At 34.5% G+C, this 13,522-nt stretch overlaps 1 protein-coding gene across 2 annotated transcripts in view; it reads left to right on the top strand.

Moving 5' to 3' along the window:
* The window catches only part of TMEM26 (transmembrane protein 26), a 49,566-nt gene that overhangs the window by 31,574 nt on the left and 4,470 nt on the right, over positions 1-13,522 (top strand). For both annotated transcript variants that reach the window (XM_060192010.1, XM_060192073.1), the window contains 2 exons: positions 3,189-3,302; positions 5,519-5,739. In XM_060192010.1, coding sequence (XP_060047993.1) covers positions 3,189-3,302; positions 5,519-5,739 — 335 coding nt within the window. The remainder of the gene's footprint in view (positions 1-3,188; positions 3,303-5,518; positions 5,740-13,522) is intronic.

The following is a 13,522-nucleotide window of genomic DNA, read 5'->3' as shown; positions in this document are numbered from 1 at the left end:
TCTTCTATAGTTACATAAATACATAATTTCCCTCTATAATTAAAATAAATTTGCATAAAGTAAAAATCTTACTGTTCTGTGGTGTTCAAACATGTCACATCTTATCTATTCTACTCATTAAACTCAAACTGGAATTGAGTGAAGATTAAAACTTAAATATCCCAAATAAATACATTGGTTTCATTTATTATTTAGTATTTCATTAACACAGAAACAGAGCTATTCTTTTTGATATTTTAAAGAACAATCTATTTAAAAAACGTATTTCCTTGTTTTGAATACAGACAGAAATTTGGAGAGGGAGAGAGAGAGAAAGACAGAGAGAGAGAGAGAGAGAGAGAGAGGGAGGGAGAGAGAGAGAGACTCCTACAGTACTGTTTCACCACTTGTGAAGCTTCCTGCTTGCAAGTGGAGACCAAGGTCTTGAACCAAGTCCTTGTGCCTTGTTAATAATTTAAAAAACACTAATGTACACTCAAATGTAAACGCAAAAGTAAAATATAAAAGGATATAGTGACGCGAAATCAGTTACTCATTACTGTTCTATTCTTGCTGCCACTTAAGAAAAGTTTCATTAATTCAGAGCAAATGGAGTTATAATCATGGAGAGGGACAAGGGTGATCTGGGAGGTAGTGCAGTGGATAAAAGTATTGGACTCTCAAGCATGAGGTCCTGAGTTCAGTCCCCGGCAGCACATGTACAAGAGGGATATCTGGTTCTTTCTCTCTCTCTCTCTCTCCTCATTAATTATTTCTCACTAATAAGTAAAAAAAATCTTAAAAAATAAACAAAAAAGAGAGAAGGACTCAGTTAATTCTTAATATCATATTAGTTACAAAGCTATTTTCTACCAAGTTATGCACCCTAAAATGCTTACCTTTAGGTAAAGGATGTGTATGGATATTTGGTGATCTAAAAATATATTGTGGTTGTCGTTATTATTTATTTATTATTTATTTGTCTTTAACCAGTGCACTGATGAACTCTGGCTTATATTGGTACAGGGGACTGAATTTGGGACCTGAGAGCCTCAGGCCTGAGAGTCTGTTTGCATAGCTATTAGGCTATCTCCCCATCCTCATGGTCATTATTTTTAATTTGTAGTGATCTTTCATGTCTACAAAGGGGTCAAAGTCTACTTCTTTTTTGCCAGTGGGTTTTTAAATCGAATCACAAAACTACTTTGCAAGGAGAACTGTTGTCTTAATACAATGATAGTTTTTTTTTAATTTTTACAGTGTTTTCTTTATTAGAGGATTAATGTTTTATAGTTGACAGTAAATATAATAGTGCGTACATGCATAACATTTCCAAGTTTTTCAAATAACAATACAACAACAAAGATAGGCTTTTATTGTCATTATATTTCTTAGAGCCTTAAATATGATCACACACACACACACACACACACACACACACACACAGCTGTATTTTTATTCTTAGAATTGTGGCACATGGCCATTTTTCTTAATTATTCATTATCCATAACACTAGCTGTTTTGATTGAGAATAGGAAAAAAATAATAGATTCTTGACAGAATTTCAGATCCATGAAATGCTCAAAATAATTAAAAGGGATATGCTTCTTACAGAACTATCTTTAAAAACATAATTTTTCTCTAAATTCAAATGTGTGATGTTGTATGTGTGATGGTGCTAGTGCCTAGTGATGGTGGTGTGTGCAAGTCAAGTGTGTTTGAAAAGCATGTTAACACCACAGACGTTAAAACACATCTTCAAATTTATCTATTTATGTTTACTCACTTGTGAAATAGTCATTGGCCACAGTCAAATTTCAAATGTTACCTTCCCTCTCATATAATTTTTTCTTCTTTCTCCTTATTAGATTCCTAGCATCTGACTGGATAAAAATCATGCATATTTTTACTATAGAAAAATGCAAAAATGAAGAATCACTAATGGAAAATATCAGTTTTGTTGTATAATTTTCTGTAAATTTTAATTACCACAGAATTGAAACACTGAGACTAAAATGTTGTTGCCCTAGTGGATAAAAAAAAAAAAGTTTTGGTTTTTGCTGTTGTTGGTTCTCTCTCTCTCTCTGCTCTCTCTCTCTCTGTGTTTACAGTGCATAAAAGCAAGAATAAAAGTAATTAAGCAAAATGGTATTTTATATAAAAATGCATTAATACACAGTCTCTTCAAATGAATACTTTGGGGCCAGGCAGTGGTACACCCATTTGAGTGCGCATATTACTATGCTCAAGAACCCCAGTTCAAGCCGCCAGTCCCTGTATTCACAGGTTGAGGTTGGAGGTCACTTCAGGAGCTTTGAAGTATGGCTCCAGGTGTTTCTCCTTCTCTGTCTTTCTCCTCTCAATGTCTCCTTGTCCTATCAAGTAAAAAGGAAAGGAAAAAAGAAAGGCAAGAAAAGGAAAGGAGAGGAGAGGAGGGGAGGGGAGGGGAGGGGAGGGGAGGGGAGGGGGGAGGAGAGGAGAGGAGAGGAGAGGGGAGAGGGGAGGGGAGGAGAGGGGGGAGGGGAGGGGGAGGGGAGGGGGAGGGGAGGGGAGGAGAGGAGAGAGGGGAGGGGAGGAGAGGGGGGAGGGGAGGGGAGGAGAGGAGAGGAGAGGAGAGGGGAGGGGAGGGGAGGGGAAGGGAAGGGAAGGGAAGGGAAGAATGTCACTGGTAGTAGTGGATTTGTTGTACAGATGCCTAGTTCCAATAATAACTCTGTTCATTATATATATACTATCTATATATATGTATATATGTGTGTTGTATAATATGTATATATACATATATATAATATATGTATATATACATAATATATGTATATATTAAAGAAAAAGAAAATGAATGCTTTTACTAGAATCATAAAATTTTTAAAGTTATTATTGATTGTTGGTTTGTCTTATAATTGTTCCAGAGTTGAGGAAAGGAATCCTAATTATCAGTTCTTATCTTCTTTATTTAGCCTTCTTACAATGAACTCAGAGTTCCTACATCCTCATAGACTTGTGGGAAAATAAGACATATATAGTTAACTATGTTCCCATATCAGTTGGAAATGTTTTTCTGTCAAATGTCCGTAGTGTAACTTTTGGAAATGTTTATGAAAAATGTAGAAACCCCACATCTGCTCATAATCTCTAAGGTACACTGAAGCCATTTAAAATCCTGCACAATGTGATGTCTTTTGCTACATTCACTTTTAAACTATTCTTAGTATTGCAGTAGTCAATCTGATGGAAAGTCACAGAACAGCAGCAGCAAAGAAGACTTTAATCAAACTCTGGTGCCAAGTGAACCAACCTATGCATCGGAGGACCTCATTGAAACGGTGAGAACTTTGTCCACCATATATCAAAAGATAGAGCAAGCCACTTTTTCACTTTGTCCTTACTAGTATAGAGCATATACCTTTTAGAATTAGTTTCTTTTTTTTTAGTTTTCTTTTTTTTTCTTTTTTGTTCATGAGAAAGATAAGAGAGAGAGAAAGAACCAGATATCACCCTGGTACATGTGCTGCCAGGAATTGAACTTGGGACCTCATGGTTGACAGTCCAATGCTTTATCCACTGTGCCACCTACTGGACTACATCATTAGTTTCTTAAGGAAATTTCCTAGTTGTTTGATTCAGAAATTCACAAAATAATAAAGTGTTGATATCTATTAAGCACATTTGAAATGAGTAATAAGCAGATACCATATATGTTAATAGGTATAACTTGCAAAAGTAAGGAACCTAACACAAGTCAAATAATAAAAGCACAAGAGATTTATGTGTTCATAGGGGCATAATATCATTAAAAGATTAATATCTGTCCTGCACATTTCAGGTTTATTAAAAACAGAAGGAAGGCTATCAGACAAAATCACTTCTCACATGCCTGGTCATTGACAAACTAACCATACTCTATTTGAAAATGATACTGTGCTGTATGGACTCAAAGCTAAGGTCCCTGACAGTGAACCATATCATTTTCAGCAGTGTAAGAGGCCTCTGATTTTATGAGATTTACTAAAACTCTCTCAGGTTTCTAACACAAGCATCAGTGTGCTGATATATCATGAAATGAGTCAACCTCTCTGTGTCTCAATTTTTCATTTGACAATGAAAAAAGGTCAGGAGCTATTCTGTCAGTGTACTTCCTGTAAGAATTAGATAAAAGACAAGAGATGCTGCAGAGAAGAAATATGAAGTCATGAGTATGAAAGATTCTTCATGAAAAATTTTAAGCAGGTTAGCATACTACCTCACTGTTTTACTTTAATCACTTCATTGGGAAAATTATGCTGCCTATTTTTTAAAATCTTTCTTTTAACTTTTCATGATGCATTCTCAACTAGTAAGAGAGACAAATAATAGATTTTGCAACATACAATAAGTCACTTGTATAAATCAATCTGAATCACTATGCAATCTACCTGAAACCTCCAGCATGATAACCATTTTTTAAAAAAATAATGTAATTATAAGGCCAATGATATGCTTTAAATCTGATTTTTAAGTAGCCAAGATATATCATCTAGAATACAGGAATGACATGCTATTTTTCCTTGGCCCAAGAATATGAGTAGAATAAAATGCATTTGCAAGCTTATGGATTTTTGAACAATATGCCATTTAAAATGAAAACAATAATTTTGTCATTAGTTTCCTAGGTTGAGATACTGAGGTTAGCCAATGAGTAAACATTTTTATGATTTAATGTAGTGTCATTTTAAAGCATTAAAAATAGTTTCTAATCAAGCTAGATATATATTCTCAGATTAATAAATTCCTATCTAAAATCAATAAAAATATTAGGGAATTTTTGTGATTATAATATGAATTATTAAAATTGCTACATGCTATGCTTTGTTATAGATTATAATACAATGAGAAATGATCTATTATTACTAAAATAATATTATTAGAAAATGTTATTTTAAATATTGTACAGTGTAGTGCAACTATCAAGTAGAAGGTTTAATTTTTTCTAGTTATAATAGTTTGATATAAGTATTAAAATAATCTTAGTTTTATCAAGAACATGTACTTGAAAGAAATTTTGATTTCTTTAGGTAAGTGAAGAATGATTTTCTGTAAATAGTATTCTTTTCTTTTTTTCTTTTTTTGTCTCCAGGGTCATTGCAGGGCTCAGTACATGCACTACAAATCCACTGCTTGTGGAGGCTATTTTTCCCTTTTGTTGCCCTTGTTGTTTATCATTGTTGTCACTGTTATTGCCATATAGGAACAAAAGAAATCGAAAGAGGAGGAGAAGATAGAGAGGAGAGAAAGACAGATACCTGCAGACCTGCTTTACCGCTTGTGAAGCGACACCTCCCCACCCCCACAGTTGGGGAGTCGGGGGGCTCGAACCAGTATCCTTACACTGATCTCTGCGCTCTGAGCCATGTTCTCTTAACCCATGAGCTACCGCCCGACCCCCTGCAAATAGTTTTCTGTGGAATTTAACAGTTAATTTGAAACCCATGGTTAAGAAGGCATGTCTCTCCTAGGTGATAACCCATAATCCTTCTTTCTGTATGATATTTCTGTTACACAGGCCAAAGTGTTTGTAAACAATTTATCTACAGTATGCGAGAAAGTTTGGACTCTGGGGCTCCATCAGACATTTCTGCTAATGCTCATCATCGGAAGATGGCTTTTACCCATTGGAGGTGGAATCACACGTGACCAACTCTCACAGCTTCTTCTTATGTTCGTGGGAACAGCTGCTGACATATTAGAATTCACAAGTGAAACCCTAGAAGAACAAAATGTGAGGTAAGCTGACCCTGAAATACGAAGAAGTCCTTTCCAATGTTAGACTCACGCACCTGTCTCTTTGTCCTATTATTTATAAGGGCTTTCTGTATATCTGTATGTTCAGATGGTAGAATCTTGTAGAGTGATAACATTTTCTGCTGTTCACATTCGTATTAGTTCTATCTGTATGTTCACACATATATTTTATATATGTCTGCAGAAGCTAATATATCATACACAGAGAGAGAGAACTAAGGCTAGAGAAAAAGAAAAACATGATATTTTATGGGCAAGAAAGAGAAAGTTGTCTGCATACTTCTATGACTATCGGTTAGATGAGACCATAGTTATATGAAAATCTTTTAGAGGTGAAATGAAAAATCCTCTCAAACACTCTGAAGTATCTAGGAAAGTAGCTGATAGGGTTCTTTTCTAGAGGAGGACATTTCAAGAAAGCACCCCCTCTAGTTGGGGATTTATATTTCCTGGTGTGAGTGGAAAGTGGGATCTATGAGGTTTTATTTTACTAAATTTTATTTTTCGTCAGTTTTATTCAGTGCACCCAGAGGCTTTCTGGTGTAGATGCCTATAAATTAAAACTTATTGAGTTGTTACTTTTATTTTTGCCACAAGCAAATAAACTCAGAAACCATGATCACATCTGTTTATGGAACTACTTTCTTACCATTAGGGATTTAAGTCTCAGTGCCTGAATGTACTTTCAGCTTGGGTTGCTTTGCACTGTGCTATAAAAATAAATTGCAATGAGGCTGGCTTTTAATGCTACAGTTTACTTTATGCTGTGTTTCTCAAACAATGAAACATAAAGCTGAGCAAAATACACTGATTTAATGTGCAAATTTAATATCAAATTATCTCACATAGTACATCTGTAACAATAAATTCTATTTACATAATTCATACTACTTTAATATCTTAAGTAGACTTACATTAAAAAGAATTCAATCTATATTGATCCAGTATAAATTTGCAAGGACTTGTGAGAGACTATAAATGTTTCATAACTATTTTACTTTATATATCATATAGCTCAACTATTTAATACTATGGTTCAATGAAATTTTATAAATTTCTGTAACCATTACTAGAACTTAGATTCTAATGGCTATTTATAGTCCACTCTTACTCCTTCTGCTAACTCTAAGGAACTCTGTGTTTTCATCTACACATTTTTATTTTCTAGGAATTTCATGAGAATGAAATCATAAAATATATAGCATTTTGTATCTGTCTTGGGTCTCATGTGTTGTGATGCGGGTCTCAGTAGTTACTTCCTAATTGTTGAATAGTATTCTCTGTATAGATCTCATTTTATCCATCCAGTAATCAACATAAATGTATATTGATATTAGAATAATTGTGCTGTGATTTCAACGTTCAACTAAAAGGATTGTGTGGTTGTTTTAATTTCTCTTGAACATAGGCATAAGAGAGAATTTTATTTTGAATATAGGCTTAACTTTTTTTTGAAACTGTCAAATTGTTTTCCAATGTGCCTATATGTTTTTGTTTTTTTTTATATTTCCACCAGCAGTATATGAGAATTCCATTTTCTTCACATCCTTAGTAATGTCCTTTTCAATATTTTATGGAAATAACTCTAGTGATATTATATTGGGATTTTATTTTAATTTGACTTTATATTTGCTTAATAACTAATAATGTCAAGCATCTTCCCATATAATGATTATCTATATTATCTTCCCTGTGAAATATTTAGGAATATTATACATTTTTCATTGGACTGATTTTCTGATATTAAGTTATAAAACTTAAAAAATGTAAATTATTATTTTTTTTTGTCCTCCAGGGTTATTTCTGGGGCACAACAAATCTATCACTCCCAGTGGCCATTTTCCCCTTTTATTATTTTCTCTTCTTTCTCTTTTTTCTTCCTTCCTTTCTTTTCACTTTTATTTATTCATTTATTAATTCATTCTGTTTTTTTCCTTTTACTTTCTTTTTATTTGGTAAGGCAGAGAGAAATTGAGAAGGGAATGGGAGATGGATAGAAAGACAGAGCCAGCTGCTGCATTGATTCAACCCCAGTAAAGCTCTCTCTCTAAACCCATATTCCTTGCTTCCTATTCTTTATGTTATGCACTATTCTGTTGTCAGAATCTAAGAATTCATTTTTGTTTGCTTTGATTTCTTATCTTTTACATATAAGAAAAAAAATAATAAATCATATGACGTTTGTCTTTCTCTAGCTGATATTTTTACATGGCATAATCTCCACAAAGTCTATTCATGTTGTCACAAGTAGCAGTATCTTATCTTGTCTTACAGCAGAAGTATATTTCATTGTGTATGTCATATCTTCTTGATCCACTCACCTGTTGATGGCATGTAGGTGTTTCCACACCTTAGTTATTGTGAGTAATGCCGCAGTGAACATAATTCTGCATCATTCTGTTCAAATTAATGTTTTTGTATTCTTTGACTAAATAGGAGTAGCTAAAAATTGTGGCATTTATATATTTAAACACTTAAGATATTTTCATAGTGTTTTCCATAGGGCTGTGCAAAATTCAAAAAGTCTAGATATCCGTATCATGATTATCAGAATTACACCAGTTATCTGTGCCTTTATAGATTACTCTTCGTAGTTTTTTTTTCTTGAAAATACATAATTTATCAAAATGGGGGGGGGAAGTATGCTTCCGTACCATTACTATTACTTCATTGTATTTAGCCATACAAATTAAAATTTCCTAAAGTTTACATTGTTTTTATTTAGTTCTTTTTAAAGTGAGGTCCTTTTATTTTTCACCAGATATAAATATATTATTTAATTTATGCCTCTCCTTTAATTTTCCTTCTTTCAAAGAGAACCACTTGATGACTTTTACAGATTTATTTTATTATATACGATATAGATTTTTTGCATGGGGAGGAGAGGTCAAAACACCACTCCAGTATATGTGGTACTGAGGGGGAGCAAACCAGGACCTCAGCCATGCAAGTCCTGAGATTTACAAGCTTAGATATATCTTTAGACATTTTGGATGCTTTTTGTTAAAAAGTAAACATATTGGACCAGCAAGCAAGCTCACTGGGGAGGGTGTGACACACATGAACCAGTTTCAAGCATGGCCTACACTGCATTGAGGGGACATTGTGGTGTCCTCTTTCTTCTATGTCTTCCTATCTGAAATAGTGCAGAGCAGTGAAGTCTTGTTGATCACAAATAAAATAAAAAGCAAGAATAATTTTACTCACTGCATATCTCTTACCTACAGAAATATTTATATTTTCAAAAGAAAATAATAAATTTAGTTAAAATATATAATTTTATCAAATACTGTTTTATTTATTTACACTCAGAGCTTTGGCAGTATAAATTCAAAGCTTAATATGTAAACACACATATAAATATATATCGCACTGTATCCACGTATAAATCTTGTATGCCATTCACACTATCAAACTGACACCCTCTCTAGCCTCTCCAAAGACCTCTTCCCTTTCCTTTCTGAAAGTCACCGTATTTTCACAGATTCTAAGAGTTATTCTGGTTGGGTTTTATTAGCTCAGTTTTCATATTCCACATATAAGATGAATAGCACTTTATTTTTACTTCTCAAACAACTCAGATGGAGTACTGCTCTGCTAAACTGTGACTTCTCTTTTCCCATTTTTCCAAGTAGAAAAGTGATGCTCACATTTCTAATTTAACTTCTCAAAACCTTTTGTATATTTATATAGAGAGAGCATCGTCTTGTTTATATACTTTCCAGTATCATGCAAACTTTCCACTCAGTTCATAGAGATGTATAGTCTATAGTCTGTAGTACAGTACAGTACAATAGCTAAAAGGTTAGCTAATGAAGTCAGCTATCTGATTTTGATTTCTGCTCCTAAATGTTACACTTCTATTACTCTGTACAAGTTTGTTCAATACTCTGTGCCTCTGTTACCAGGCTGGGCAAACAGAGATAATAAGTGTACTTACTCTGTAGAGTTGATCTGAGGATTAAGTGTGTTCTCAGAGTTAAATACTTAAAAACAGCCTGACACATAAAAGAACTGAGAAACTGTCTACCTGTAACATTATTTTTTAAAATCATTCCCTCAAGGTCTATTATATATAGATCTTGCTGTTATATAGAGAAAGAGATTATAGGACAGCCTCTTAAGACATTTCTATAAAACTGTTGTTTTTTTATGGTTCCTGTAAAACTACCTAAGATTCCATTTGGTTTTTAAAAATCACAGATCATGTCATAATGTGGGTTAATGAGATATAGTAATATGAAAAATCCTTGAGCCTTTTGTATGACTGATGTGAAATGTCATGCCTTTTATACCACTCTAGGTCTTCCATTACATTCTTCCAAGGTCTTCTGGGGTTTTGGTTTTGTCTTTCATAATACCGTTTTTTTCATCCAAGCTCCATGTCATATGTGCAGATGAGAATCCTTCCACTGCTGTTGGCAGCCAAGTCTGAAGAGTAAAACAGAACCAAAACAGAGAATGAAGCTCCCCATTAGAGAGCTCCCTTCTGGTAGTCATTTTTGCAGCTAGAAATTCGCATAATAGAACTTACATCCCCAGTTTTTTTTTTGCCCCCAGGGTTATCACTGGGGCTCAATGCCTGTACTGTGTATGAATCCACTGCTCCTGGTGGCCATCCCCCCTCCCATTTTGTTGTTGTTATTACTGTTGTTGTTGGATAGGACAGAGAGAAATGGAGAGAGGAGGAGAAGACAGGGAGGGGGAGAGAAAGACAAACACCTGCAGACCTGCTTCACCACTTGTAAAGCGACTCCCCTGCAGGTGGAGAGTCGGGGGCTAGAACCGGGATCCTTGTGCTGGTTCAAGGGCTTTGAACTATAATCCCGTGGGCTACCGCCCAAACCAGCACCCAATTTTTGTAACTCCTGTTAATGGAAAGAGTCTTGAAGCCTTTTTGTAAATCCAAATATATGTGATTAATTTATATATTACTTGTTTGGTAATCCTCACTTTTTTTTTTAATAGAGGAAATTATCTTAGTTGACTGTTCTTTAGGAAACTCTTGATTCTAGTAATCATTGACTTCTTTAATAAAGGTTCTCAAAAAATCTTTTAAATAATCATTTTTACAATTACTAGGGATTCCTCCATAATCTTGTAAAGCATTATTAAATAACTAATAAAAATGTTTAAGAAGTGTAAAAGCAGCCAGGAGTGATATCCTAGAAACTCTGACACCAAATTAATAAAAATAAAAAAAATTTTTTGATAGTCGGGCGGTAGCACAATGGGCTAAGCACAGGTGGCGCAAAGCGCAAGGACCAGTGTAAGGATCCCAGTTTGAGCCCCGGCTCCCCACCTGCAGGGCAGTCGCTTCACAGGTGGTGAAGCAGGTCTGCAGGTGTCTGTATTCCTCTCCCCTCTCTGTCTTCCCCTCCTCTCTCCATTTCTCTGTGTAACAATGACCAAAACAATAATATCTACAACAATAAAACAACAAGGGCAACTAAAGGGAAAAAGTAATATATATAAATATTTTTTTAAAATTCATAACTTTGAGGGCTAATTTTTCAGGGACTCAATACTTGCAGTATTTAAAGATATTACTTACAAACACCCCATCTGGTTTGGTTTCAATTACTCTTCCTTGATGCTTTCCTATTCCCCTCCAATATGAAATATGAAATATGATCAGACTTGACCATGCAGTGGCCAAGTCTATTACATTTTTAATTTCAAATTGATGATGTAATCTCTTTTCTTCCTGATTTTAGTCTTCAATAGTAATATTCTAATTTAATAACATTTGTATCCTTGTCAGTTACAGACTATTCTTTTGTACATTCCACAGTTCCTCCCACATATATATTTTGAATGCCTATTATTTTGCCAGACACTCAGGCACTGGAGATTCAGTGGTATATAAAAGATAAATACACTTTGTCTGACATCTAGTATTTACTATGAACATTTTTATTGAATTTGTGTCTCCATTGTTTCTGCAATAGATTATAGCTTTCTTGATTGTTCCAAACTATTAATTTTTGAATATCGCCCTTTTCAAAATATCTTTTAAAATTAGATGCTGGAGAATTTAACTGTTTTCATTTTTTATCCTTGAATTTTTTTTCAAAAATATTTTAATTTACTTATTATTGGATAGAGACAGAGCGAAATTGAGAGGGACAAGGGAGATAGAGAGGGAGAGAGACAGAGAGACACCAGCAGCCCTGCTTTGTGAAGCTTTCCCCTTGCAGGTAGATAGTCCCTTGCAGGCACTTGAACCTGGGTCCTTGTGCATTGTAATATGTGCACTTAACCAAGTGCTCCATTGCCTGGTCCTTTCATTGAATTATCTAACAGTAGGGTCTAACTTTTCTAGTATCTCTTTTTTATAATGTTCCCATGATTTTGATAAAAAAAATGGAATAAAATAATATGGAACCAAGTGTTTTTCCCATAATTCACACAGATACGTGCATATGTGGAAGATGGATCATTTCAATGTGCTTAAAATCTGTCTTATTAGCACAAATAGAGCAAAAAAGAAAAAAAGCAAATATAGCTACTGGTTTACTTGAAGGCTAGTAGTCTTGAAGTCACCATCCAGGTCACGAAATAAAACTACCAAGAATACCAGAAGTACTTCTACATGCAACACAGATTCTATAGTTTAGTGTTGTCACCGATGTTTTTTTTTATTAAGACAGATATGTATATATATCAAAAAATTGTCCTTTTTATGATATTTAAGTGAAAGTTCAGTTTTCCCTTTTTAAACCTAGTTGCTTTTTATCATTGTGTTTGGGAGAATAATGGTTTCTAGAACAGTTGTTAAAACATGGCTAGAGTCCCATAAAGATCTTTAGTTCATCCTCCCAGAGGGATAGAGAATAGGGAAACTTCCAATAGAGGGGATGGGAAAATGAACTCTAGTAATGGGAATTGTATGAACTGTACCTCTCTTATTCCACAATCTTGTTGATTATTTTTGAGTTTGGTGTATTGCAGCGAAGTAAAAAACTCTGGGGTGGGGGGAGGGTTCAGGTCCTGGAACAGGATGGCAGAGGAGGACCTAGAGGGGGTTGGATTGTTCTGTGGAAAACTGAGACATGTTACACATGTATTTCACTGTTGGCTGTAAACCACTAATCCCCCCCAAAAAGAAAAAAATTAAAATTAAATAAACAAGACAAAAACGTGGCTAAACTTTCTTATCTCTCAAACCCCCAGCTTAAGTCCCATCATTCTGTACCAGATGCCCATTATCCCTCCCAACAATGCCCCCCTAGACTAGACTCCTTTGTCTTGCAGCAATACACCAAACCCAATTCAAAATTTAGCCCGTGTTTCACTTTTCTACAAATTGGATTTTAAGACTCAGATTTTTTTTTCCACAAGAATTATCACTAGGACTTGGTCCCGTTATGACTCCACAGTTCTTGGTAATTACTACTACATTTTTTTTTATACATAGAGGGTGATATACAGAGGGATAAAGTGATAGAGAGAAGGGACAGGTAGACAAGTGTCTACCTGTCAGACTTCTCCACTTCTCATCAGACTTCTTCCACACAGGTGGTGACTGGGGGCTTAGACTCAAGTACTTGTGTATGGTAGCAGGTATGACTCTGCTTAGCTACCTAGATTCTTGTTTTGCTTTTGCTATGATCTTTTTATTCCTCTATAATCATGCATGGATGTTTCATGGATTTCCAGCAATTATTTCAAGATAATTTGACAAGTCTCAAGTGGTTTATTAGAGAATACTCAGATATTAAAAGAAAATAACAAATTTCTTTCTGAATATGGTCATATTTTT

The sequence above is a fragment of the Erinaceus europaeus genome, chromosome 1 (assembly GCF_950295315.1).
Source record: "Erinaceus europaeus chromosome 1, mEriEur2.1, whole genome shotgun sequence".
In the NCBI taxonomy this organism is placed as follows: Eukaryota; Metazoa; Chordata; class Mammalia; order Eulipotyphla; family Erinaceidae; genus Erinaceus; species Erinaceus europaeus.
This window is presented reverse-complemented; position numbering and strand designations above follow the sequence as displayed.